General features: G+C 43.0%; 2 protein-coding genes across 3 annotated transcripts; one reads left to right on the forward strand and one right to left on the reverse strand.

Moving 5' to 3' along the window:
• Nucleotides 1-8013: 8013 nt before the first annotated feature.
• Nucleotides 8014-10856, forward strand: LOC139809377 (protein ST7 homolog). Its single transcript, XM_071772235.1, has 2 exons — nucleotides 8014-8879; nucleotides 9296-10856. The coding sequence occupies exons 1-2, from the start codon at nucleotides 8450-8452 to the stop codon at nucleotides 10414-10416; spliced, it is 1551 nt and encodes a 516-aa protein (XP_071628336.1). The 5' UTR covers nucleotides 8014-8449; the 3' UTR covers nucleotides 10417-10856.
• A 561-nt stretch (nucleotides 10857-11417) lies between these two features.
• Nucleotides 11418-25205, reverse strand: Fwd (phosphatidylinositol 4-kinase beta fwd). 2 transcript variants are annotated; one of them, XM_071772233.1, is made up of 12 exons: nucleotides 24265-25205; nucleotides 18252-18497; nucleotides 16338-17302; nucleotides 16002-16119; nucleotides 15760-15894; nucleotides 15474-15640; nucleotides 15236-15366; nucleotides 14930-15160; nucleotides 14549-14845; nucleotides 14089-14465; nucleotides 13427-13899; nucleotides 11418-13332 (listed from the first exon to the last, which is right to left on the reverse strand). In XM_071772233.1, the coding sequence occupies exons 2-12, from the start codon at nucleotides 18431-18433 to the stop codon at nucleotides 13145-13147; spliced, it is 3264 nt and encodes a 1087-aa protein (XP_071628334.1). In that variant the 5' UTR covers nucleotides 18434-18497; nucleotides 24265-25205; the 3' UTR covers nucleotides 11418-13144. The 2 variants fall into 2 exon arrangements, with proteins under 2 accessions (XP_071628334.1, XP_071628335.1); XM_071772234.1 differs by lacking the exon at nucleotides 24265-25205 and adding an exon at nucleotides 23722-24166.

The following is a 25205-nucleotide window of genomic DNA, read 5'->3' on the forward strand; positions in this document are numbered from 1 at the left end:
ACGCGAATCGAGTTAATGGCTAATTAAAACGCAATGAACCGTCCCGAATTATACAATCGAAATTCAAATGTATTGCACTCCCCGCAATGCATTTCGAACGCGTTAATCCTACGAAATACGCAGTATTATTTATAAACAACCGATTCATATCACGGCTTTCCATTACTTGAATCGTTCGTTCCGGTAATTCGTGCACGTCACTCCACGTTTTCAATCCAAAATTAATAGGTAATCTGCAAAAAAATTTAAAGCCCGACCACAAATCTACTAACCGAAATCTTAAAACTTTAAAAAGAATCGCGTATTTAATTATCGCGATAAGACGATAATTAATAATTCCCATCCGCTATTGTTTCGTTTGCTGCTGCTTCAAACGAATAAATCGCGCGAAATATCTGTCTCGATAAACAGTCGTCGCCTCGATTCGTTTACGAGTCGTTAATCGTGGAGAGTTATTAATCGCGCGGGCTGAATCGCTTGTTATTTACAGGAAACGAACGTATTTCGAAAGATAATACGATACACGTGGGGCGCCACTATTTGGTTGCGTCTCACCGCGCGACTAACAGCGAGGCAACCTTGTGCAAACAACACAGCGCGATATACGCCACAAAAATTAAAAAAAAAACGAACAACGAGCGCCGGGCACCGTGTACCAGCCAATTCGTCGCCGCCACGAAATATTTAACGCGTCATGAAATAAACGCGCGATAGAATATTCTGTTCTACGAATTTCAAATTAATATCGATGAATGGGCTATTATCGCATATTAAATCCAACGTTTATTTAAACAATAAAATTGACTTTTATGTTTTGAATACAAAGACGTTCAATGATTTGTGTAAATTAATATATGTATTGCTTTATCGTTATATATACATTTTTTTTCCATTTTTGTATCCTGAGAGAAGTGAAAAATTGTGTGCAAAAGGTTTTAATAAATCGAGAGAGTTAAATTAAATAGTTGAAAAAAATTGTGGCGGCTCATTTTTTCCCTTTAATAATTATTAAAATCACATGATTTTTTGCTCTCAAAAACGTAAAAATTTCGTACAAATAACGATAATAAATTAATTTCCATTTTCCGATTAAATCAAAGAGAAACTTTTTATCTTTGTTCGAATTAAGCGATTTAATATTAAATTTATTAGTTCTTTTTAAGCGGATTAATCAATTATTTAACTCTCATTGCAGGATTTTTGACTCTTGTTAATCTCCAGAATACGCTATTATATCATACATTAGTTATAGAACTTATATCTTACATTCAGTATACACGTGTTTTAATAAAAATTAAAGATTTTGTGAAAAATTAAAGAAAATGAGATGCTATTTAAGAATACGTATATTTTGCCCAAGAAACTCTTACATTTATAAGTTGGTAAAAATTTAAAAGCCTAATGACAGAAGAGAATAATTTCAAGCACATAATTTGTAAGATTTACTTTAAATAGGTATGTAAATGAAGATAAGCCTCTTTTTGTATATTGTAAACTCATTCGGAATACTATTCCCTGACACATAAAATCCTGCGTAAAGTAAGAGAAATCGATGATTGTTTTTCCTCAAGTATTATGTTGTTTTGTTAAAAAAATTCTTTTTTAAGAATTTGCAAAGTTGGCAAGTTGTGTAGTAAAGAGGTGAGGGAATAGAATTTATATCCGTGTACCTTTCCGATCTCACTCCTACACATCTCTTTTTTCCCCGTTGATACGTTCAACATTACACAGCATTTTAGGCCGCAACGGCGTCGTTTATTTAGGTCAATGTAACGACGGAGACGTTAACTGCACCTCCGCAAAGGGAGGTCAGAGCGGAGCTTATACATACACACATATATCTATGTACATGGAGACAGATGCCGCAAAAAGTACAGCTTGACTTCCCGACTTCTTTCTCGATAAGAGCTTTATTGAAACAAAATGGATTTCACGTTTTTCCTCAGATACGTAAGATCACTTTGTCATAGCAACCCTTCGCTATGAGATAGAACCCGACATCGCGATTACTTGCTAATTATTACGGACTTTTAGAAAAAATGGAAATTTGGATTTTATAAGAAAAGGGAGATAATTATAAATTTGTAGAAGATTGCGAGGCATTATAAACTGTTTCTTTTGCCGTTAAATTATCTTAAGACATAAAATAGCTAACATATTGCATCTGAGCGTAAGTAGAAAAGAATTCTGTAACAATAAAGTTATTACACTGCGCTTCTACGCAGTTCGACCTCTTTTTCCCAGGAACTTTTCCTTCAAACTGAGAAATACCGATTCATCACTACATTAGCCACATTGACGTAGTTATAAAACTCGCTTCCGAGCAACCCGCGAGGCGCGCGATCGCATTTGAAAAGTTTGATTGGAAGGACGGCGTGAATGATGAGCATCCGCGTCCAAAATAAGTTTCATATAATTCATATAATGCTGGAAAAATCAGTTCTCTTTTTTTCCCCCCCCAGCCTTCCCTCGAGATCGCATTTGAGCTCTCGCGATGCTCCAGATTGTCGGAGCAGGTGAAGTCGAACGCGAATATATTATACCTATTGGCACGCCATTAAAATGTCTAGCATCGTTGCATTTCGAATGCACGCGTACACACGGTACGGTTAGCGATACGAGATTGACTGCCGTGCGCGGCGTCATATATATATATACCTCGTTATACGGTTACGCCGAAACTTGGCGAAGTTGGCATCCGCCTTCGGCAAGCCCGTGGAAACTGCCGGAAAAGGGAGACGCGAGGACGTAGAGACAGGAGGCGTGGCCGCGGGAAAACACGAGGAACCGCGAAAGCGAAAGAGAGAGAGAGAGAGAGAGAGAGAGAGAGAGAGTGGTGAGAGGGTGAGGGAGAGGAAGGGAGAGAATTACAGGAATACGTCGCGGCGAAAGTTCACTGCTGGAAGTTCGCGTTCGCGTGGCGAACTTCGAGCACATAATTACGAACAGCCGAGAGATTTAATTAGCAAATAGAGTAGCGAATTTTTAATTGCGTTATCAATTCCGCGATTGCACGGTCGAAACGAGAAATGTCTCGAGGGGTTCAAAGAGACCGAATTTTTTCTCTGTTAAATCGCGAAAATGAAACGGCTTTGATTCCGTATTTGGTATCCAAAGTAGAGCTGCGGAGGAACACGTGCAAAGTGGAGCCCGTTTTATCCTCTTGCCTCGCCGAAATCGGCGAGAGCCGGATTCCCGAATCCGTTCGAGTGCACGAAGGTGATGCTGAGAGAATTGCGGCGCCTCATGCCCGCACGATCTCGATCTGAATCTTTTAACCGCGCTTTAATCGAAATCCAGATTGCCCGGGATCAGGGATCGGTCGGAAAATTTCCATGGCCGGATCTCCTCGAGGAGATCCGGAGAAGGGGGTCCGATGTACGCCGTGCAGTTCCGGCTCGATTTTCCACGTTGTCCGCGCTTCCAGGCCGGATCGCGGCGATATCCTAACGGTATACCGGCTCGATCGCGCGGCGGCCGACGATGGTGGGATGGGACGGAATGGGACGAGACGGCGGTTACAGGAGGCGGCGGTTCAGTGACCGACCCACCGATCGACTGTATACCACTATACGGAGGTATGGAGCTGGAGAAAGAGCACGCATAGACGGGGTAGAGGAAGAGGATGGCGGCGTATATACACAAAGAAATTTCCCTTTTCTCGGCAAGATTTTTCGCCGCGTCGACTTTTCGTATCCATTACTATTGTTACCGAATGTAAAAATGATTAAATGATATTCGGTTTATTTCTGCATGTGTGAAATACTATTTGCAATTTTAATGTTACTTAAAAGAGAGAAGGAAATAATCGAGTTTAATCGAAAGTACTTATTGTTAGCATGAAAATAAATAGAGGCTACACAGAAAAAAAGAAATGTCAAATCAAGACTAATTATACTCGTATATGCGCAAGAATCTATAATCCTGAAATGAGATATATTGCGTTAAACGCAAAGAAAACTTGCTTGAATGAAATCATTTATACAGTTCAATCAAGAAAAAAAAGTTGAAATTATTAGAAGACGATTATAGATTGTTGCGTATATACGAGTATATAAGTTTTGATTTGACACTTCTTTTTTTTCTGTGTATACGTCTCCAACAACTTGCTTAAGCGTTTTCGAGTTAAGGAACATGGGAATTTTGCATTTGTATATCCTATGTTGTTCTCGTTGTGTTCGGGGATGTGGGAAGTGTCTTCGCGTTTTCGCTCCGATGTACATCGCCATGTGAAGCTGTGTCTCCCGGACGCGTTTCCTTTTTTCGCTGAATAAATTGCGCGATTTCCTCCCCTGTTTTACCCCGACACCTGCTTCCGAGTATTGCGTTTCGTTCTCGAGGGATAAACGAAGCGACTCAGCCGATCCAGACTTTCTTTAGTTCCCTTTGACGACGCGTACAACGGCGACGAAAATATCGGCGACGAGCGAGATCGTCTGTGAAAATCATCTTTTCGCAGAGAAATGTCTCTCGAAAGTGAGGAAGAAGAGGTAGGAAAACGCTCGGGAGTCGTAGTCAAACGTATTTAAATGCAGATGCACTTATCATGTTAAAGGACGTCGGGGAAGATGCGACGTCTCGACGCGAGCGCAAGTTATCCGAATATATGTCAGTGATCTATTTTCCGCAGTCAATTAAAGTCGAAGATGAATGATCTTAAAAGCATTAAACTTCCACGAAAGAGATTTTCCTGTAAATTCCCTGATTGTTACTGAATTACGCACAGCTTTAAACTCGTCTCTTTTCAAGCTGTTACTTTCAAATACTTTCGTTGAAAATTAATCGCGCTTTCGCATTTACCGCTATTTACGATTTCACATGCCTCGCTTTTATCCGCCTTTTTATCGGCTTGGCCGAATAATTCGATCCTTTCCATCCGATCGTACGGCTGAGAAAAATGTTATACCGCGGAGTATTTTGAGAGTGTAGCTTTTCATACGATATCTAGAGCTGAATCAATCACCTATTTATTTAAGGATTGAAGTATACAGTAAATATTTGAATTAAAAGATCTCGATATCTCATGTGGGAAAAAAATTGTTGCAAAAACGCGATCGAATACATTCGCATTGCATTGACGTGATCGAAAATTTTATAGGACAACAAATTTAAAATAACAATGATTGAAAATAATCCTAAACAATAAAAGTGAATATCACTAGCTACGAATATTGACGTCACCGAGTTCTCGCACGTGAAATTTCTTGACAACAAATCGACCAGAAAAAGAAATCGAATATACTATTTTAAATCAACTATATAAAGGTGTTATCGTCGGCATTCGCAGCTATTATACCTTTTTCTCGTTGGCTAGCATTATGCAACAGCATTTTATAATTATTTATCGTCTAATCACATTCGAGAGAGCATGCCTCGCATTAAAGAATACATAACCATATTAAAACAAACGTATTTCTCGCGATTCATTTAGTTATCGTATTTCGAAGCTCCGAATTTGTCGTCCAACGCCGCCCGTCGGCATTCGCGGCTATACCTTTTTCTCGTTGTCTAACATTATGCAGCAGCATTTAAAAACTTTTTAGTGTCTAATATTGTTCGAGAGAGCATGCCTCGCATTAAAGAATACGTTACAATGTTAAAATAAACGTATTTCTCGAGATATATCCGTGTCGTTTGTCGCATTTTAGAGCATTTACTTTTCCGCGGCGACAAGCACGAGCACTGATGCATTCGCAGTTTATTCATACATACATTTAAGAAAAAGTAATTAATATAATTACATTACTAATTTAATAAACACATATTAATATTAAATTATTAATAAGTAATAGCGAAGTATGTATTATGCATTCGTTAAGACGCTTGAAAGATCATAAAAATTATGAAAAGAATTCTAGGTTATATGAGGAAAGCGAGAATCTCGAGTTTGGAGTCGTCTGTAATTCCTCAGAAATCGCTCCTGTTACGCGGGAAGCATGTTGAGCGAGGAGGTTTTAGTAGATATTCGAGCAGCGGCACGTCTACCCCCACTATTACCCATCGCCATTAAAACGGCGTGCCGGGCACGCGACGAGGATGCCCAGCCTACGGCCAATCAGAGCGCTGGCAGGTATGCATAGGAGGGGCAGTAGGCTCCCACGCTCTGACCAATAACAGCGTGATTACGAGGAGGCAATGTGGGGTGACAACACCCGCGCGGCGCGGCGCGCTCGGAATACCTACTGCCACCTCCTCGCTCATCATGCTTTGCTGATACATCAGGAGTAAATTTCGCGGTGCGAAACCACGGAAATTTACTCCTGATGTATCAGCAAAGCATGATGAGCGAGGAGGTGGCAGTAGGTATTCCGAGCGCGCCGCGCCGCGCGGATGTTGCTCCCCACATTGGTCGCGTTCAGCAGACCAAGCCGCTCAGTAGCGGTCGAACATGATTGGCTCTTACTTTTAGAACCAACCAATCGACGCAGAGTGTTGATAAGACGAACTCAACAGTTGTGTCTGCTGAACGCGTCCATTGCCTCCCTCGTAATCACGCTGTTATTCATACGTCAGAGCGTGGGAAAATATAACGACAATGAAACTATTAAGAATTAGAGAGTGTTCCACAAACAGCTTTAAATTTAACGAGAGATTTTCCGACCGACTAACTAACTAATCGAGTCTTCTTACGCGGAAGTGACGTAAGAAATCATCATCTATCATATTTATCTTTGTCACTTAGCTCCAACTTGAAATTCTATTAAAATCCGCTTGACATTATCTAAGGAACGTGGTTTTATTATCCATCTGAGTTTCTGACATTTAGTTCGCTAATGATCTTCCTCTTTCGTTTGCAAGTCGACAATTAGCGTTTCAACATTTTCGTTAGAAAGAAAAATCGACTTTAAAGGATTGGATAGAGAATCCTCTCGGTAAATTAAACTCGCGAGATATTCCGTACGCGCGGGGCAAATGTCTCGAAGACGCTTCTTCGCGATAAGTGGGTTATTGGGACACGAGCGAGGTGCCGGCGCTCCGCTCGGGGGAAGGAAGAAAGACCGAAGGAAAGACCTTCGAACGCGCGCGGAAGGATCCGCTGACGTTCGAGGCGTCATATAAGATAAACCGCGTGTCCGTAGTAACACATTATATCTGTCCACCATACGCTTCCATTATTCCGGTTATCTGCTTCCTCGTACTTACGTAACGCGCATTCTCGCAAACTTCAGCATTTCTATTTTGCAGGGTGCAGAGATAGACAGCTAGATACGTTCGTCCTTGGATTGAGGATTAATAGAAAGAAAGTTTTGTATCCCGTGATGTTCATATTTTGAAATATTCTCGCTGTTTATGGGTTGTGTATTAGCATTTGTTATTATATTTATATAATATTGTATTTTAATTATAATTATCATATGTATATTGCATTAATTATCCTTTAATATATTAAAATATTTATTACGTTAATTAAAATCGGATGAATTTAAATTGTTTTAACTCCTGTGATGCAATATTCTGCTATTAAAAAAAAAAAATTACGCGATTTTACGATTTTGTAACGTAATTTGGTATGCATATTCAATGTGCCATTTCAATTTCATTTATTTTATCGTATAATTGACTAAATATATCACTAAAACTCCAGGGTAAAGTTTCATAAACTATTAAATAAAATTATATCAAAATATTTAAACGCTCGAAACTTGTTTATTATTATTTACTGTTATTTATTATCATCATTTATTAATTTAAATATTTTGACATCAAAACTTTGAGATGCATCCATACTATATTTTGTTTCTCATAAAAATTGTACAAGAAAAAAAATTTTAATATGATAAATTACAACCAACATATGACATAGCAAAGCTTTTTTATTACATATAAAAAAAAATAAAAAGTTTCTACTCGTCCTAGTCGATTGACCATCCAGCTGCATTTAGCGATGAACAAACGAACGCAAAGCAAAGATAATTGAAATCGTCCCGCCATCTATCGCCGTTAGATCAACTAAACTAGACAGTCGACAATAACGAGAAAACACGAGAATTCCTCGTTTATCAACGCGAATCATCCCTTTCAATTTCACCTTCTTATCGGCTGAGTGTTGTGTCGTTTCGCGCGGAAATGTTGTCAGCAATGACAACATATCAGCAAATATCAGCATCGGTCGAATCGAAAATATTTACTACGCGCCGGGAGATGCGTGGCGATGCACGCGTGCCGAGTCGAATAGCCGAATCCGTCCAGCAATTTCCTCTTGTACGGGACGAGCTCGCGGACGAGATATCGGACACGGGATCGGCGCGAGAGGAGAGTTCACGTAGAGTCTTTAAGTCGTTAGTCATCGCGTTCCGGATCATGTTGTCGCGCGCCGTGTGGTAAACAGCGGTGGAGACGATAGTGCATCGTGCCTGATCGTGCCTCGCGCGGTGGGACCGCGGGAACAGCGACGGCTCGCGCCGGGTACTTTCTCTCCTTCCCTCCCGAGAGGCGAGAACGGGCATAAATGGCACTGCTATTCACCAGCATGTGGGACTCGACATTGCTCCTGAACACTCTAACCCCAAAATTCTACGTAGCCCTCACCGGTACGTCGTCCCTCATCTCCGGCCTGATTCTCATCTTCGAGTGGTGGTACTTCAGGAAGTACGGCACCTCGTTCATCGAGCAGGTCTCGCTCAACCACATCTCGCCGTGGATCGGCGGCGGCGACAACACCAACGACGGCAATGGTACGAGCCTCGGCGGCTCCGGGGGCTCCTCGAGCCACCAGAATGTGCCCGAGTGTAAGGTCTGGCGCAATCCGATCAATCTTTTCAGGGGCGCCGAGTATCAGAGATTTTACTGGGCCACCAACAAGGAGCCCCTCACGTACTACGACATGAACCTGTCCGCGCAGGATCATCAGACGTTCTTTACATGCGAAGGTGACACTGGTACGGATCCAGATTGCTACTTTATTTGTCCCAAAAAGACTAATTTACAAATGTCTGTCATTGATAGTCCACTAGGTATCCTCATACTTTTTGTATTTACAACACATTGCTATATATTAAGAATTTAAATATCTGTTGTAAGTTAATAAGCTAGAAATATTTGTAACATGTTTGATTTTGGATGTATTTTTATTTGAAATGTCTGTCATTGATACTTTGCCAAGTGTTCTTATACCTTATTTGTATTTATAACAAATTTCTATGTGAAGAATTTAAATACCTGTTGCAAGTTAATAAGCTAAAAATATTTGTAACGATTTAGAGATGTTTGATCTATCAGAGAAGTTAAATTCTGTCCTTTTTCTTCTTAAGACACAAGGTATTGAGATGCTAATCTGATGATTCTTCTTCTACAGGTAAAGCAGAATATGAGATTATGCAAACAGCTTGGAGGGAGCGCAACCCAGTAGTGAGAATACAGGCTGCGCATAGCGCTCTCGATCGTAATCCCGATTGTGCGCCAGCTTATATCCTTCTCGCGGAGGAAGAGGCCACTACTATCGTCGAGGCGGAGAAGATCCTGAAGCAAGCTCTGAAAGTGGCCGAGAACAATTACAGGAAATCGCAGAATACCCAACACCAGGGCTCCATAGCCGAGGCGATACACAGAAGGGATACGAATGTGTTGATCTACATCAAGAGAAGACTAGCGATGTGCGCGAGGAAATTAGGGAAACTTAAAGAGGCGGTGAAGATGTTTCGCGATCTTACAAAGGAGGTGCCGCCGATCATGAACGTATTGAACATCCACGAAAACCTGATCGAGACCCTACTGGAGATGCAGGCGTACGCGGACGTGCAGGCCGTGCTGGCCAAGTACGACGACATCAGCCTGCCGAAATCGGCGACCATTTGCTACACGGCGGCGCTGTTGAAAGCACGGCTGGTGGCGGACAAGTTCTCGCCTGACATCGCCAGCAAACGCGGTCTGACTACCGCCGAGATGTCGGCGGTGGAGGCGATCCATCGGGCTGTGGAATTCAATCCTCATGTGCCCAAGTATCTTCTGGAAATGAAACCGCTCATTCTCCCACCCGAGCACGTGCTGAAACGTGGTGACTCCGAAGCAATTGCCTATGCGTTCTTCCACTTGGCACATTGGAAGCAGATAGAGGGTGCTCTGAATCTGCTCCACTGTACTTGGGAGGGCACATTTAGGATGTTACCCTATCCACTCGAGCGCGGACATCTGTTTTATCCATATCCGACGTGTACCGAATGCGCCGACCGGGAACTCTTGCCGTCGTTCCACGACGTCAGTGTCTACCCGAAGAAGGAGCTGCCCTTCTTCATCCTCTTCACCGCCGGTCTGTGCTCGTTCACCGCACTGTTAGCTCTGTTGACTCATCAGTACCCGGACACTATGGGCGTAGTCGCCCGTTCGATGCTCGCCTGGTTCTCCCATCCGTTTTACTATCTTCTTGACAAGCTGGCTATCTTGCCCTCTAACTTATTGCAGCAGCTCTCTAGAATATAAGGCTGTATTTCCGTATGATCTCCATTAATTAACTTAAGACTTATTGTGATACTCGCGATATACTTATTGTTTTATTTCTACTATCTCTGTAGGCGCCTCTATTATGTATGTAAGTGTGTAAAAGTTCCAATTTACAACTTTGTCGTGACTGATACTATAATATCTCGTAGTGACGATTGTGTTTATGTACCATTAAGTTCAAACAATGGTGAATATAACAGTAATAACAAGAATTTTAGACAGCAACGTATTATATATATACATACATATATATATACAAATTAATAATATATATGTATGTATAAAATACGAGATAATTATATATAATATATATATAATGTCGATAATGTATCATCGAACAATCGCTACATTGCGAATATGCGATTGTACAAATTTGTGCGAAACGGCAGTTGGGTGCTAAATAAATTCTCTTTGTTTTATCGCATTCGTATTTATTCAATGATGGATATTATCAGTAGCTTGTAATGAGGTGAAAGATTAAGGCAAATCAGAGATCTTGACGTTTCACGTGTCGACGGAACAGGAAGCAAGTTCGGGCACGTTCAGTCGACCGGGGTGAGAGAGAGAGAGAGAGTATCATATCCCCTTCGCGTATCCCTCCGCAATCATTCTTACACAGCATAACAATGAGAATGTTAAAATCCCTCACATTAATCGCACGTATAATATATTATACAATTTTTACGAGAACCCGCCGAAACGTAAAATAAGAGACAAACCAATGTGTCGAAGTAACGAGACGGATAGTTTCGCATTCTCTCAATCATTCTATAATCGCATCTGATTTCTGGTCTGCCTGTCTATCATGAGACGGTTATGATAAGAGAAGAAGAGACAGAAGGAGCGAGAGAGAAAGATATAAGACACTTGGAAGTCAGAGGGCCCAGGTCTCTCTGGTACACCGGGCTGGCTCCAGCCGTAACTTTGATTTTGCTTCGAACATTCATCCTCGATTAAATTCTTAACTGATACATATATAATAAGGTGATAAAATTTGTCGTTTTATATATATGTACAATATCTCTTTATAGTTTATCTATATATATTTATATAATTTACTTAAAACGGACATACGTACGTAAAACGTCACGCAAGAGGAATTACGATTAAATAATTATCCTCCATACACAGCTACAACGCTCCTCGTATTCACGGCTATGGGGGAAAGGAAGGGAAGAAGGAATGAGAGGGGGGGGGGAATGAATGTTTACGTAATATAAGAACATGTAAAAACTTTCAAATGTGATCCTTAAGATTCGCTATAGTATAATGCTTAGTCCTTAATTCATACCGCGTGTACAATTAGATGCATTTATCGAAGAGTACTAATCTACGAAATAGGAAATATTTTGAGTATTCGCCTCCTGCTAATATCCGAGCCTATATTTTGTACGTAGCCTTCTTACACGCACTCGCCAGAATTGCGTTAGAATCCCCCGGGATGGAGATCCGCTGATTCCGCCCTACCGTTTAGTAGGCTCTACTTTTTTATTGCCGCGAATTATCTACGAAAGTCCACGCAATGTTTCTTTTTTTTCTCTCTCTGCTATATGTACAAATTACAGATTGTCCGCTTCACGCTCAAAATCAGCTTCACGCTAAGCGCCACGTTAACACGTCACTTCACTGTGTCTAGTGTTTGATCGTCTCCACCAACGTTCCTCTACACAAATAAGGCACCTTTAACAAATTACGCTGTTTATATAAGCTACACTCGATTTAGCAGTCCAACGCGTTCAGTCATTGACGCCACGTCTGCGCTACGGCGATAGCTAATTCGCAATTTGTCAATTGAGGCATACGTAAACAACAGCAGTCTTAAATGTATCGAACAAAAAACGTTATATATAGTGGATATATGTAATCAACTGGATACCAAAATTCTCATAGATCATTTCCTTCTTTCATCTAATTTCTCAAACGACGATAAATATTTTTAACTTTCAACGAAGCGCTCACACCCTTCAACTAAGTGTCATGTTCTCTTAAGATATTCATATATTTCATTCATCTATCGAAGTTCCTTAATTTATCAAACATCGAGATCGCTTTGAATTCTGCTAAAAATATTTCGTATCGTTCTTGCCCACCACGAAAGCAAGGAATAACGTCGAACTCAAAGAATAGCAATCTATCCGAATTCTATACGTTTAGCCTAATCGAGGCTGTCTATCTACATGTTCAAGAAGAAAGCGGTTTTTCCACTCTAAAACGTCATTTGTGCTTGTGGAATGCTAGAAAACAGCGCTGCCCAATCGAAATTTCAGCTCACGTGCCCAGAAAGAACTTTCCGTCTTTTCTTTCGCTATCGCGTGCAATTATTATACGCAATTACAATCCTTTATTTACACGTTGAAACTAATAGAAGCAGTTTCTCAAAATATAGTACAATTTAAACAAATATCACCGAAGAATTGAAAAAATGTCCCTAACGCCAATTACAATAAACAGCAATATATAATTAAATCTTGTCTTTTTACGTTACCGCATTTTTATCGCAACTTATAGTACGGAACAAATTTCTTGACGTAGTAGATTGAATATGTTTACTGGCTGGCACGCGACCGCCGATTGGTCAACAGAGTTATTAAATGTATGCAAAAATTGTGGAAGAAGACAACACATAACAATTGATGTTTCTTCTTTTAACTTCGCGAAAGAGTTTTAACCGAAACGCGATAGACAGAGAAGATTGTTAATCTTGATATTAAAGAGTACCGTTTGCGAAATATTGATATCGATCATAGAGTTTAGTGGACCACGAGTGAATGCTGCCTTCGACTAAATCCTCAACATGCCGACGCAATTGATCCTCCGTTAACGTCAGGTGGAACCTATTCTTGAGACCTTGAACAGTCGCCGCCCCACCACTGCGGAAGCACGGAAGCTGAGAGCCTGCGGAAAAAAAAATCGATGAAAGCCATTGAGATACGCGGGTTGACACGCGAACGAGCGTATGAACGGCCAGTTTGAGAGTTTTACTACTTACCCGACAACATAATCTCAACGAGGTTAACTATCTTCTCCATGTGCTTCCGTGCCGCAATTAAGCCTTGAAGAATGAGGCTCTTAAATTCCTCAAATAGCTTGGACTGATTGCCACCCATCACCTCGACAAATTCCGGCGTCAGTTTAAATGGGCTGGTCTCGAAGCCAAGATTTCGTGGCGAGGTCGACAGAATAAATCCGAAATCTATGTGGATCAGATGACCGTCGCTGTGCAACAAGATATTGCCATTGTGACGATCTTTTACTTGAATGAGATAGCTGACCAGGCAATACGCGGCACAGCTCTGAATGAAATTCCTCTGTGCCACTCGGAACGTTTCTGAGGTAGAAGGGCCGAACTCTCGTTCGAAGTATTGGAAAAGTGTTAATTGGCACTGTTTCTTCACTTGGTGGAGCGAGACAGTGTTCAGGATAGGCTCAATCAGACCACTGTCGTTGGATAGACACAGTATTCTGCGATTCAAAATCAAATTATCATCCAAGAGCCAAATTATCGAAATTGTTATAGAAAATTTAATATACTAACAAATTATTATATATATCTTTTAATATCAGTTAATAATTATTACTCCAACGGGAAAGAGGAGAGGCAATTGACTTTATTTCACGAGACGAAAATTTCCGATAATAACTTGCACTTACTTGTACGGCCGTACCCAAAGGGGCACTTGTTCGTCTTGCCAAATCTTTTGCAACATTGAGAGCAACTGCGAGGCGAGAAGTTCTTGTCTGAGATCATCGCCGCATTTCACAATTACCGCAAGTAATCTCCAAGATGCCAAGTGCCCATACGGGCTGGAAGCTCTTATGCGTCGTTGCTTCTGCTCCCATGGCTCCTTGAGGACCGCCGCCGATGGATCCTCGGGATCGTGACTGAAAGTCGCGCTCGGCGTAGCTGCCATTTCGCTCAATCTTCTCTTAATATCGCCCGGTACAAAGATCGGTTCCCTGCTATCGGACGATTCTTGACTCAGTTGCGATATGGTGTCCCGATCTTTTGGCTTGCGAAGCTGTAAATACTGAACGAAAGCGAATAGAAAAAAATTAGAATACAAATTATAATTGAAGAGATGACGCGCGGTCGCTCAAATCAGATACACACCTGCTGCGTGATCTCGTCGTCCTCTTGACTCCAACAATCGTTAGGATCGTCATCGGGGAAATTGAATGCCACATCTGTATTCCTAACAGAATATGGCGAGATATTTTTTACGGGAGTTTGCCGTATCGTCGAATTCTGTTGACTATCTGAAGTGGACATATTATTGGACTGCTCGCCGCCCGTTAAATTCTCTTCAGACTTCGTGTGCCTCAACGAACTGCCCATTATTTTCGTCGGCACGGGCGACGTATATAAATCTTCCACCTCTAATACCTCCACATATATTATATAAGGTGCCTGTAATAGTACCAACATAAAAGTCGATATTCAAATGACGAACTTTTGTAATGGTTCCAAGAAAGCGAAACGAAATGTCTGTACCTTATCCTTGCTGTTAAGAACGGCGGCGCATTGTGGTGGAACTCGCACGATATGATGCGGTACCGTGCTGTGCAGAGGAAACCACACCCTCGCAGGGAGATTCAAATTAAGCGTATTGAGCTCCGCCACTAATTGAACGGTTTTACTTTCCTTTGTTGGGATAGTCCCGAGCAATTTACCAATTGATATTAGAGCTTGAATAAATTCGAGTTCTGGCGCGAGTCGAGGTGCCTGCAGGCAGATTCATATTAAAGTAAATTCATATTACAGTAAATGCCTGCTACTCTTTCGTACAAGATAACTCACATTGCAAAAACAATCGGTTTTTTGGCCTCGCAAATCGTTCACCACACCTTGGCAGGAATAGAAGCAGGTACAGCCGTTGTCAAACGCTCGACCAGAGCTCAGGTCCCCAAGACTTACTTTATTTATTATACCTTTTGAAGAATTTTGAATGCTCATTAAAACAGTCATTGTAAAAATGATATTTCTCGTGGTGTGTAATTTATCGTTTTAAGAGATGCATGCCAGTTTGGATAATTACCGGAATGACTACGGCGTAGAGTCTGGAACAATCCAGTAGCGTCGGACTGAGATCTTTGGTGGGTTTTCTTATTCGGCGACGTAAGATTTTGCGTCGAGGGCAATGGTGATGGCGCAGAAACTTGCAATCCAGCGACACGCTGCTTTCGACCTTCATTTCCCTTTGGCCTGAAATATTACACGTATTTAGAGATAAAGTTTTTTTTTATTCTAAATTTATGTGCAGTTGTTCCCGAGTCACTAATCTACCAAAAATTCCCCATTGCTTTTCTACTAATTAGTCCTACCTGAGTTCATCTGACAGGATAAGATTTTTCAATTTGGTCCCATGAGACTTCTTCTTTGACGGCAAATGAGCATCAGAACTGTACGCGTCTAGCAGCCAGGCACATTTTAATGAGAAATCTGCTGACTGTCTACATCTGCAAAGCAGTTGACTCGTTTAGTTTTAATTTACTCAAATCTTAGCGCCGCAATTGATAAAATGCACAATCGAGCAATCTTCTAATGCGCGAATCCTTATATTTACCTATGGACAAGATATGGATAAAGAACTTCTGTTACATCGTGAAGTTGTATATACATCACAACTAACTGCGGTAAGTAAAAGTCCACATCATTATCCGAAAAACTGAACATCTTGTTACCTACAATATGTCATTGTTACACACAACATTCATATTTATCGTGAAACATACAGAGTGCATTTCTCTAATTGTAAGGGTGCATTCGCTAAACAATTTTTACTTTGCAAAATTCGTATTTATAGGGATCGTTATTTGAAAACCCATATTTGATGAAAATAGAGTACACATTATTCGAATGCGTGAAAAATTAATTTTTTTTTTTCTAATGTTTACTATACCTAGATAACTCTGAACGCCAGGTTCTTTGGAATTGAACAGATAGGATATAGCCATGGACATGTCAAATATTTGACTCTCGAATAGTCGCAGCAGACAGCCTTCTGAAGGTTTCGGTTGCTTCGTTTCTTGCTTTTGCCGACGGACAACGTCCGATTGCTTCTTCACCGTCTCGACTTCTTGTTGCTGCGTCGCGGTCGTGCCGCAGCAAAGGGTCATGGCCGCTCCTGCCAACTCGCTCTGGCTCGTATCGGCCACGGACGGCGGTGATGACACTTGCATAGCGTTTGGATAGATATCGACGCATTCCTGATGCTGATAGTCGTGTTGAATGTCACTGCCGCATTCTCGCACGTTCATATTTGGTCGCGGTTCTTGCGAGCAACATTCATCACCGTCGTTCGCGTCGTCGCACCGAGAACGCTCGCCGTTGGTCTCGTTCTCAGGGGACACGGGAGACGCTGGACTGTCACTGAGACGCGTGGACAGTTCCACAGGTGACACCGGCACCGACATCGACACTGACACTACACCGGCACTGTTCTCCATACCGTCCACCGCATCGACCGAATACACGTCGCCCGGCTGCGACACGGCCGAGTCGAGGCTCTCGCGGCTATGCAGATGATCCACGCTGGATTCGCGGGTGGCGGGCGTATTCGTGGCGTCGCTCGAGCCGCTGTCGGAGCCACACAGAATCCCGGAGTCGTCGGAACCGAGACTGGCCAGGTCCTCGCGTTCCCGCGCGGTGCGCGCGCCCTTTCCGCATGATCCCGAGGACGACGACGACGATACCGTCGTCGTCTTAGAGACCGACGAAGGTGCAGGATTCTCGCATTCCGGACTTGGCGTAACGTCCACCTCTGGGATTCGCTGCAGGGCGGAGTCCAAGCTCCGGTTTCTATGATGGTGCGTCAGCGTCGTAGCGGCCGCCTGAGGCACCGGCGGTAGTAGGATACCCATTGATCTATGAATAATAATCGACAACGTTATAATTAATAGCCAAGGTACTTTCTCTTATACGTTATATGATACGCTACATAAATTTCATCGAATTGCAAATGTATCTTTGATTTTTAATACATACGAATAAAGATAGAAAGTATAGTTTTCACAGAACTCTTTTCACAGAAATGTTTTACATACAACAATCTATGTAATTAGTAATTATATTTATTAGACTTCTTCTCCATCTTATTATCAGCTATCGATGTGTCCTTCTTGCAGTATACTCTATCTCATTCTATAAATAGATATTTAATGATATATTTAATAACATCGCTATCACTCGGGCATCTGTTCTGCATTATTTAATCCTTGAAACGTTGCACTTTTGCCTTTTTCCTTCTCGTAAGTTCTTAATACTAATTACTAAGTACTTCGTATTTTTCCTTCTTGTTTTGCGTTGTAAAAGATTCGATATTTCATCATCTATCTATAAGATTAATAAATTACTTTTTTTATAAGTAACATTTAAACCGTTCTGATTTAAATGTATCCTTTGGCGAGTATCCTTTGCCTTCTTTTTCGATCGAAGAGAATTGCGCGCACAAAATATTAGCTAGTTCTAGTTTCCAGTCGGCAGCTGCGAAAATGTGACCAATAAAGAAAATAGATACGACTGCGCCGCGCGTGACTGCAATTACTCGTTGCGATGATTATTAATATTGATGACGTCGTCGCCGCCAATTTAAATATCTCGGCTTGCATTCCTCCGATTTATATTACGACGTAGAGCTTCCACTCGTATCGTCAACTTCGACGTCGTGGCATACGCGAGGCGAATTTACGATCGCTTTTATTCAACAAGTGCCAGGAAACGTTGGAGGCGCGAGCCAGAGACGCGTCGCAAATAGCTCGCGCGTGTGTCGCGGAACGACCTCGCCGAGCATTCGCGGGGATCGGCATACGGATACCTGAAGTCCAAACTGTGGTTTCGTTGATGCGTGGTCAGTCTGCTGCGTGGACTGATCGACGGATTCGGCCGACCGTGCACGAGAGGAACATTACAGCTGGCCAGTTTGTGCCGTTTGATGTGTGTCACGCTTTCCTGGCGCGTAGGTCCACCAGTCGGCGTCACTGCCACCACTTCGCTCATATTAGAGTCGAGTACGAGCACCGGCTCGGCTAACAGTCATCTGCTGGCCATGCTGGGGCTTCACCTGCAAAACGCAACAACCTGAATCAACGCCGTCTCTCGTTTCTCGAACATCGAGAGCGTAACATCCTCATGTTAAAGAAAGACATTCCGGTTAACATATTAGGCAAAAAATCTAGTTAACATTAGGGGCAAAAAAATAGGAAAGCATTCTTATTATTATATCCAAACTATATTACTGATGCATTTATGTGCAATATATCTATTAAGCATTGTGTCGTAGGATGATTTAACGTACTATTACATGGACTCCTTTTAAAGAGCTTTCTCGATAATTGCATCACGATAAATCACGACGACAATCGCATCGCAATAACTAAATATACATATTAATTAACATTAAATGTGATTTTAACGAGTGTCAGACAGTATATGGGAAAAGCGAACGCGAGAAAAGTTAAACGGTTCGAGAAGCGAGACGCGTGAATCGAGAGATGAGATGTATTTCCGGCATCGTCATTATTTTCGGGAGCAGCGTAAGCTGATAACGGATGATATCATTTATCGCGTCGCAATCACGAGCGCTCGCGGCACGAACGCCGCGCATATAACTGGAGCCGTAATGTCAACGACGATTGCTCAGCACAAGGAGAACACGCTCGGATAACGCCTCGTCCGACCGACCTCGTTATCAGCCGCGTCTGTCAAATATCGCGATAAGGAAAATCGGTATCTCCGGATCGGGGAGAACGCGTATGTCGTATCTTTTAATTAAATATACACGACGGGAAAGTTTTCGCGATATTGTAATTGGGTTATATAACGTCGCGATATCGCGCCGCGAGGAAAAAAAAACCTCCACGCGCGGGAGCAGCTACGAGAAACCGAGCGACCGGAAATCGCGCGCATCTGTCTGGAAGGTCAATCGCGCCGCTTTAGTGCCCGGATAAGACGCGAAATTGGAACTTCCTTTCGAGAAATAAGAATTCGCGTCGATATCAATTTCGTCTGCACAAACGTCGCTTCAAACGGTGCTTATTTAAAAGCGTTCTGAAACCTGCTGAGATTTCCTGAAAAGGAAAAGCAGAGGGATCCTTTGAAACTCGATTCCTGAAAAATGTATAGCTTTACGATACGTAATCCCGACGTTTCTTTGAATATGTTTGAATGTAAGGCAGTTGGAAAAATAAATCTCTTTTCACGGCAGCTATGAAATAATCATTAATAGACATTATCTTCGTTAGATCTTATCTTTACTGTAACTTGTAAGGTTGTTATTCTCATATCCTTCTTTCAGCATCTTATTCCGCGTCTTTTGCTGATGTAATTATGATCGTACTATGTGTACTAAAGGGATCTCCTCGGGGAGGTCTCTTTTAATCCCGTTTATACATAAGTAAATAAATAAATAATCGAAACTGATCATTAATCATATAAAGGTATACGCATATGCGTTTAGACGCACGTGGGCAACAAATGGAAGAAAGGTCGACCGAAAGGTCGACGGATTTGTTGAATATCCGCGCCGCAACGGTATAAAATTGAAAAAGTCACGATAGCCGCAATACAGACGTGTAGAAAGTGTGCGGCTTTTTATCAATTCGAACACTTTCTAGGATCTTCCTGGCGGTATGGCGCGCTCCATTCCGCGCACAATTATCCCGCGGGTAAATAAATGCGGGTACAAAAGACGATGCAATATTCCGTGCAGTTAGTTACATAGTAGTCACATGGAGAACAAGCGCCTCGACGAGAAAATAAACTGCCTCATTCTCCGAACTTTTCCGCGTCGAACGTGAATACCGCCACTGAGAAAAAAAAGTCGTTAACTTGACTGAAATATTTTTACCTGATTATTTTTTCAATTAAAATATTTATGTATAAATTAAGTACAACATACGACATATTAAATATTAACATGACGTAATTTGACTCAAATATTTTAATATTTTAATATAAAAAATAATAATTAGTTGAAAAATATTTAGTTAAGTTAACAACTTTTTCTTTTCTCAGTGCACACGTTACTTCGAAGCTACGTTAACACGCTTCGATCACTTGACTTTTCGTTATTCTCGATCCTGAATATTTTAATAACTCAATATATCCTACGATCCTTGATTTTTCAAGTGAACGTAACTATGTTCCTGAAGCTCGCGAAAACTCACCAAACGAGCTGAAACTCACTGAGCGAGTCTGGCACTCCATATGGAACGAATTTGGGAGACGCTAACGAAGCTCACGGTAGTCAAAGCGTTGAAATACCAAACTCCGAATGCTTTCAGACAATCCTTCTAATTGCGCAAACGCGCCGTCAACGAAGCTAACTGTCTATTAACCGATATTTCTTCACCCGAGGGGGTCCATCTCGCAACGTCATCCGCCGCGAGCGAGTCTGCCCGCGTCTTATTCTTCACGCGTCAAAAGTCAAAACGGCGAACGCGAATCACCTCCTCACGTGACAAAAGATTGGTGCGTGGTATTTTAAAAATTGCGGCGCGGGTGTCACGATGCGGAACCGCGGTTTCTATCTCGACACACGGATCGCGTTGCGCCGCGTTGCAAAATCCGCGCCGACTTGAAACTCGCGACACGCGTGGTACCATGTGCTTTCACCGATCTGCTTCGGTGCCGGCGCCGTATACTCGACGTTACGAGCGCGTGTTGTTCGCTCCGAGTTCCAAAATTGGCGACGCAAACAGCTGTCCGATCCCAGGCGGTAGACGGTACTTATCGATATCTTCCCGCGTTTATTTGTCGCGGACAACAATCTCCATTTTACAAGAAAAAAAATGTCGATATATGTTAAAAGCGTCAAATAAGAATCGTATGTAAAAATCAATGTAATAAAAAAGTAAGAGAAGTGCTCAGAAATTACATCGATATATATATACACACGTATCTACTATTACTCGTACACGTATTTCTCATTCCGGTTGATATTTGAACTGGTCCGTTCGACCGTTCACTCGCCGATACCGGACGTCGACACGTCACGTCGAAGGGAATCGTTTCGTATATCTTAATGGACTTTCAGCATCTATAATTATTACGTTAAGTTGTATAACATATATCGGGTCTCGTTTTTACAAGATTACGAATATTTCACGACAAAGGATTAAATACTAATATTTTATATTACTTCTACGCGTTATGCCAATCCATGTGGAAACAACTCGGACGATACGTCGTAATTACAGCACGCTTTTATTTGCCTCTTGGCAAAAGAGAAATTTAATGTCTCACCAGTTGAAAAATTAATTTCCTGGATCATGGCGCGAGATAGCTATCGACGTTGCTCGGTCTCTTTCATCTTTTTTTTTCATCGTGCTACATCTACAGATCTACGCTATGCCAATACTATAAAAAGCAGGCTACGCTTCTTTTTCTTTATGGACTATCCCCGGTGAATGCAGAGGCGGACGTGAATGCGTCTCGCTGTATACGAATTACGATGATCTAATCACTTCGATGATCTAATAATCGGCGTCGATGACCGTGCGGCTTTGACGACTTTTTGAGAGCGCAATTACACGAGCGCCGGGCGTTTTCGCGTGCGTGGGCGCGAAACCGGGGGCTAGAAAGTCAAATGCGCGTCGAAACTCGGCGAATCCCAGATTTCCCTTTGCGAGTAAAAGACTTTTGAGAAGGTTTTCGCGAAAAAATGTTATCTTCCTCGCGGAGGAAGCTTCGTCGATGCTCGTGCTGTCGTCGCGCGATCAAACAACGTTTTACATGCGATTTACGTAAAGCAGATTGCGAATGCAAAACGGTGCGAGGCCGGATGGTTCCGAACGAATAAAAGATCTCGCGCCAGGGGGAAAGGGATCGAAAGCCTCCGATCGGAACGTCTCTAAAAAAATAAAAAATGACGAAACTTAAATTTGAATCTTCCTCGTTTACATCATCTCATAAATAATGTGCGGTATAAAAGGGCGCTTGATTTATTCTTGATTTATTCTTAGCTCAAAACCAGAAGACGCCTTTTATCGTCAGGGAATTGAAAATTTAATATTAAGATGGGGGAAGAAGTTGTAATTCCTCAAGTTAAGTATTAACTAAATTTCTTCAAGCGCGCGCGTCTTCGGAGGTCTGTCTGATGCCCTCGTAACAGCTTCGAAATGTAAATAATAACGGAAAATATATTTTGGATTAAAATCAGAATGTTAGTGTTTATTTTATTTCAAAAATATTTCTAAAAAGCCGCAATATTTACGGGATACATAATTCAATATAAAGTTTTTAAGCACGATTTTCGACCAACAAAAGGACAACGTTCGCAGATGCCCAATTTTTTATATTCAAGTTATATTTGCTGAATGCATACATGTCTTTTTCGCGAAATGAAATGCATGAAACCATTAATTAGACACCTCACGATGCCTTATCAATGACTACTCGTCTAGTTCCAATCGTCTAATTCCTCAAGTTCAGTATTAATTAAATTTCTTCAAGCGCGTCTTCGGAGGTCTGTCTGGCTTCGTGACAACTTCGAAATGTAAATGTCAACGTCGCGAAACCTCGTAGCGCGCGAGGAATTTTTTTAAATCGTCCGCGACGAGATTTTTAAAGAAACGAGACGATTCTTCGTGGCGGGGTTAAAATTCGCAAATTTCTCGCTTCAGAGATACAGTGAGGATCAAACTCCAATGTCCGATGCGTCGGGCATTTAAATTATCTATTCTATATCGTTTGGCGTTTTAAATTATCGCCGCCCATGCCATTCATCGTGCACGTGACACACTGACTCTTTATCGCATCCGAAACATACTATCGTAAAGGCCATTCTAGAGCCGACTGTTCTCATTGAGTAAGGCCAACCCGTCTGAATGTAATTTATCCAGCGGAACAGTGCTAAGTCGGCATTAGGCAAATTTAATCGTCGGTTATTACTTGATAAATATAATCTCGGTGAGTTTAATTTTCAACGCTGTGGCAATCGTAGAATTATCGCAACGCAGAGTAAACACAGACATCATTATCTTCAGCAGTGATGGAATTTGAATTCAACGTGTTCATTTAGATTAATATAAATTTATATGTAAAGTTAAATAATCTAAATATTAAAGTGGAATAATCTAAATTCAACGTTCGCCAAAAACCGAAAATAATGACGTCTATGTTTACTCTGTGTTGTGAGAATTTTACATAGGCCTAATCAAGATATCTCTGGCATTGAAGTAATTACGCGGTAATTAATAAATATATCCCAACAATTATACGTCTCAAAAATTCTCTTCAACGTTTTAAACCGGCAAATATGTGTAACAGATTAATAGCCAAATTACCAACACCCGCACGCACGCGGAGAGACAATTTTCGCGTGTCGCGTCAACGTCGCGCTCGAAATCTCAAGTTTCTCACACAGACACACATGCACACGGCTCTGGCACGTTCCGACTGATCGCCGTCAACGAGTTACAATCATCGCCACGGTCTTTTTCCCGCTACGCAGAATCCACGGACGGAGATCTTTTCCGATTTCGATCTATGCCTACATGCGCTGTACCGCGCCTCTCCGTCTCGCCGCGCCGCGCGAGCGTCTCCTGGCACCGTAGCCGCCGCTCCGCTCCGCTCCGCGCCGCTAGGTCGCCCGCTCCGCTCGCGCAGCAGAGATGGGTGTGCCATGCTCGCGAGAGCAAGCTTCCTGCCGATCCCGTGTCTGTGCGTGTTGACAGAACACTGGAAAATCCACACCCCCGTCGCCGGTCGCCGGTCACCGTCGCGTCGTCCTTCGTGACGTGAATCAATCGCCCTTGCCGCGCCGCGCCGCGCCGCGACGCGACGTTAAACGTCAACGTCAACGTCGACGTCAACTCGTTGGCACTCACCTCGCGCTCGAATCCGGGATCCCGAGCTACGACGCTACCGACGACATGCCTCGATCCTGGCCGTCTAGGCGGGCCGAGTTTCACGGCGACGACGGAGACGCGCGGGGACGGAGCGCGAAGGAGACGGGCCTGACGGACGGAGAAGAGGAGAGAGAGAGTAGCGTCTCGTCCCGTCGTCCACGTATCTTCCCTCTCGGGTACGAGGCACCAGGCACCAGGCACCGCGACACACACGACACGACGCTCGTCGCCCCCCTCGGTTCCCAGTTCCCACCTCGTAATGGCAGCGACGATCAGGGGCAGTTCCGGAGGCGCGCGGTTCACGCGCGCGTGCAGGCTGGGCTGGCAGGCAGACGCGCGGGCAAGCAGACTGGCAGGAAGGCAAGATAGACGGGCAGACACGCACGCACGCACGCACGCACAATCTCGTGTCGTTTCTCGCTGCCGCCGGCTACGCCCAACAACGCGCGTCGATCGGGGCTCCGTCGCGGGCGCGATGCGCGCGATGCGTCGCGGGGGACGAACGACGGCGACGACGACGCTCGGTCCGGAGTACCGCGGCTCGGTTAACCCGCGCCGAGAGGAGGGCAGGCAGGCGGCGCGTTATCGCTCGGACCGTACCGGGACGACGCTGCGACACAACGACGACGACGACAACTGCGAGACGACGAACCGCTGCCCACGCCAGACCCCGACGTTGTTGTCCGTCGCACGACGCATTCAGCACTGACTCGGCGCGGCGCACTGCTGCCAACGCGACAGACGCGAAACGCGAACTCCGGCCAGTCCGGCCGGCCTGAATCACGGCTGCGCCGTCCAGGGACGTGCCTAGCCGGCCCGCGGCCCTTCCCTCGTTTAACACGAGCTGACGGATGTGCCTCTCGATTTTTCTGTTTCTTGAAAAGGGAGAGAAACGCCCCGTTATATATATATATATAAAT

Source organism: Temnothorax longispinosus, chromosome 3, assembly GCF_030848805.1.
Source record: "Temnothorax longispinosus isolate EJ_2023e chromosome 3, Tlon_JGU_v1, whole genome shotgun sequence".
NCBI lineage: Eukaryota > Metazoa > Arthropoda > Insecta > Hymenoptera > Formicidae > Temnothorax > Temnothorax longispinosus.

Excerpts from the sequence above, each read along its gene's own strand:
- Fwd (XM_071772233.1), bottom strand. The coding sequence starts at position 18,433 with ATGAGCGAAGTGGTGGCAGTGACGCCGACTGGTGGACCTACGCGCCAG. Across the intron at positions 15,895-16,001 it reads TATCCATATCTTGTCCATAG|ATGTAGACAGTCAGCAGATT; the intron begins GTAAATATAAGG and ends ACTGCTTTGCAG. Across the intron at positions 14,466-14,548 it reads ACGACGAGATCACGCAGCAG|TATTTACAGCTTCGCAAGCC; the intron begins GTGTGTATCTGA and ends GCTTTCGTTCAG.
- LOC139809377 (XM_071772235.1), top strand. The coding sequence starts at position 8,450 with ATGGCACTGCTATTCACCAGCATGTGGGACTCGACATTGCTCCTGAAC. Across the intron at positions 8,880-9,295 it reads TACATGCGAAGGTGACACTG|GTAAAGCAGAATATGAGATT; the intron begins GTACGGATCCAG and ends CTTCTTCTACAG.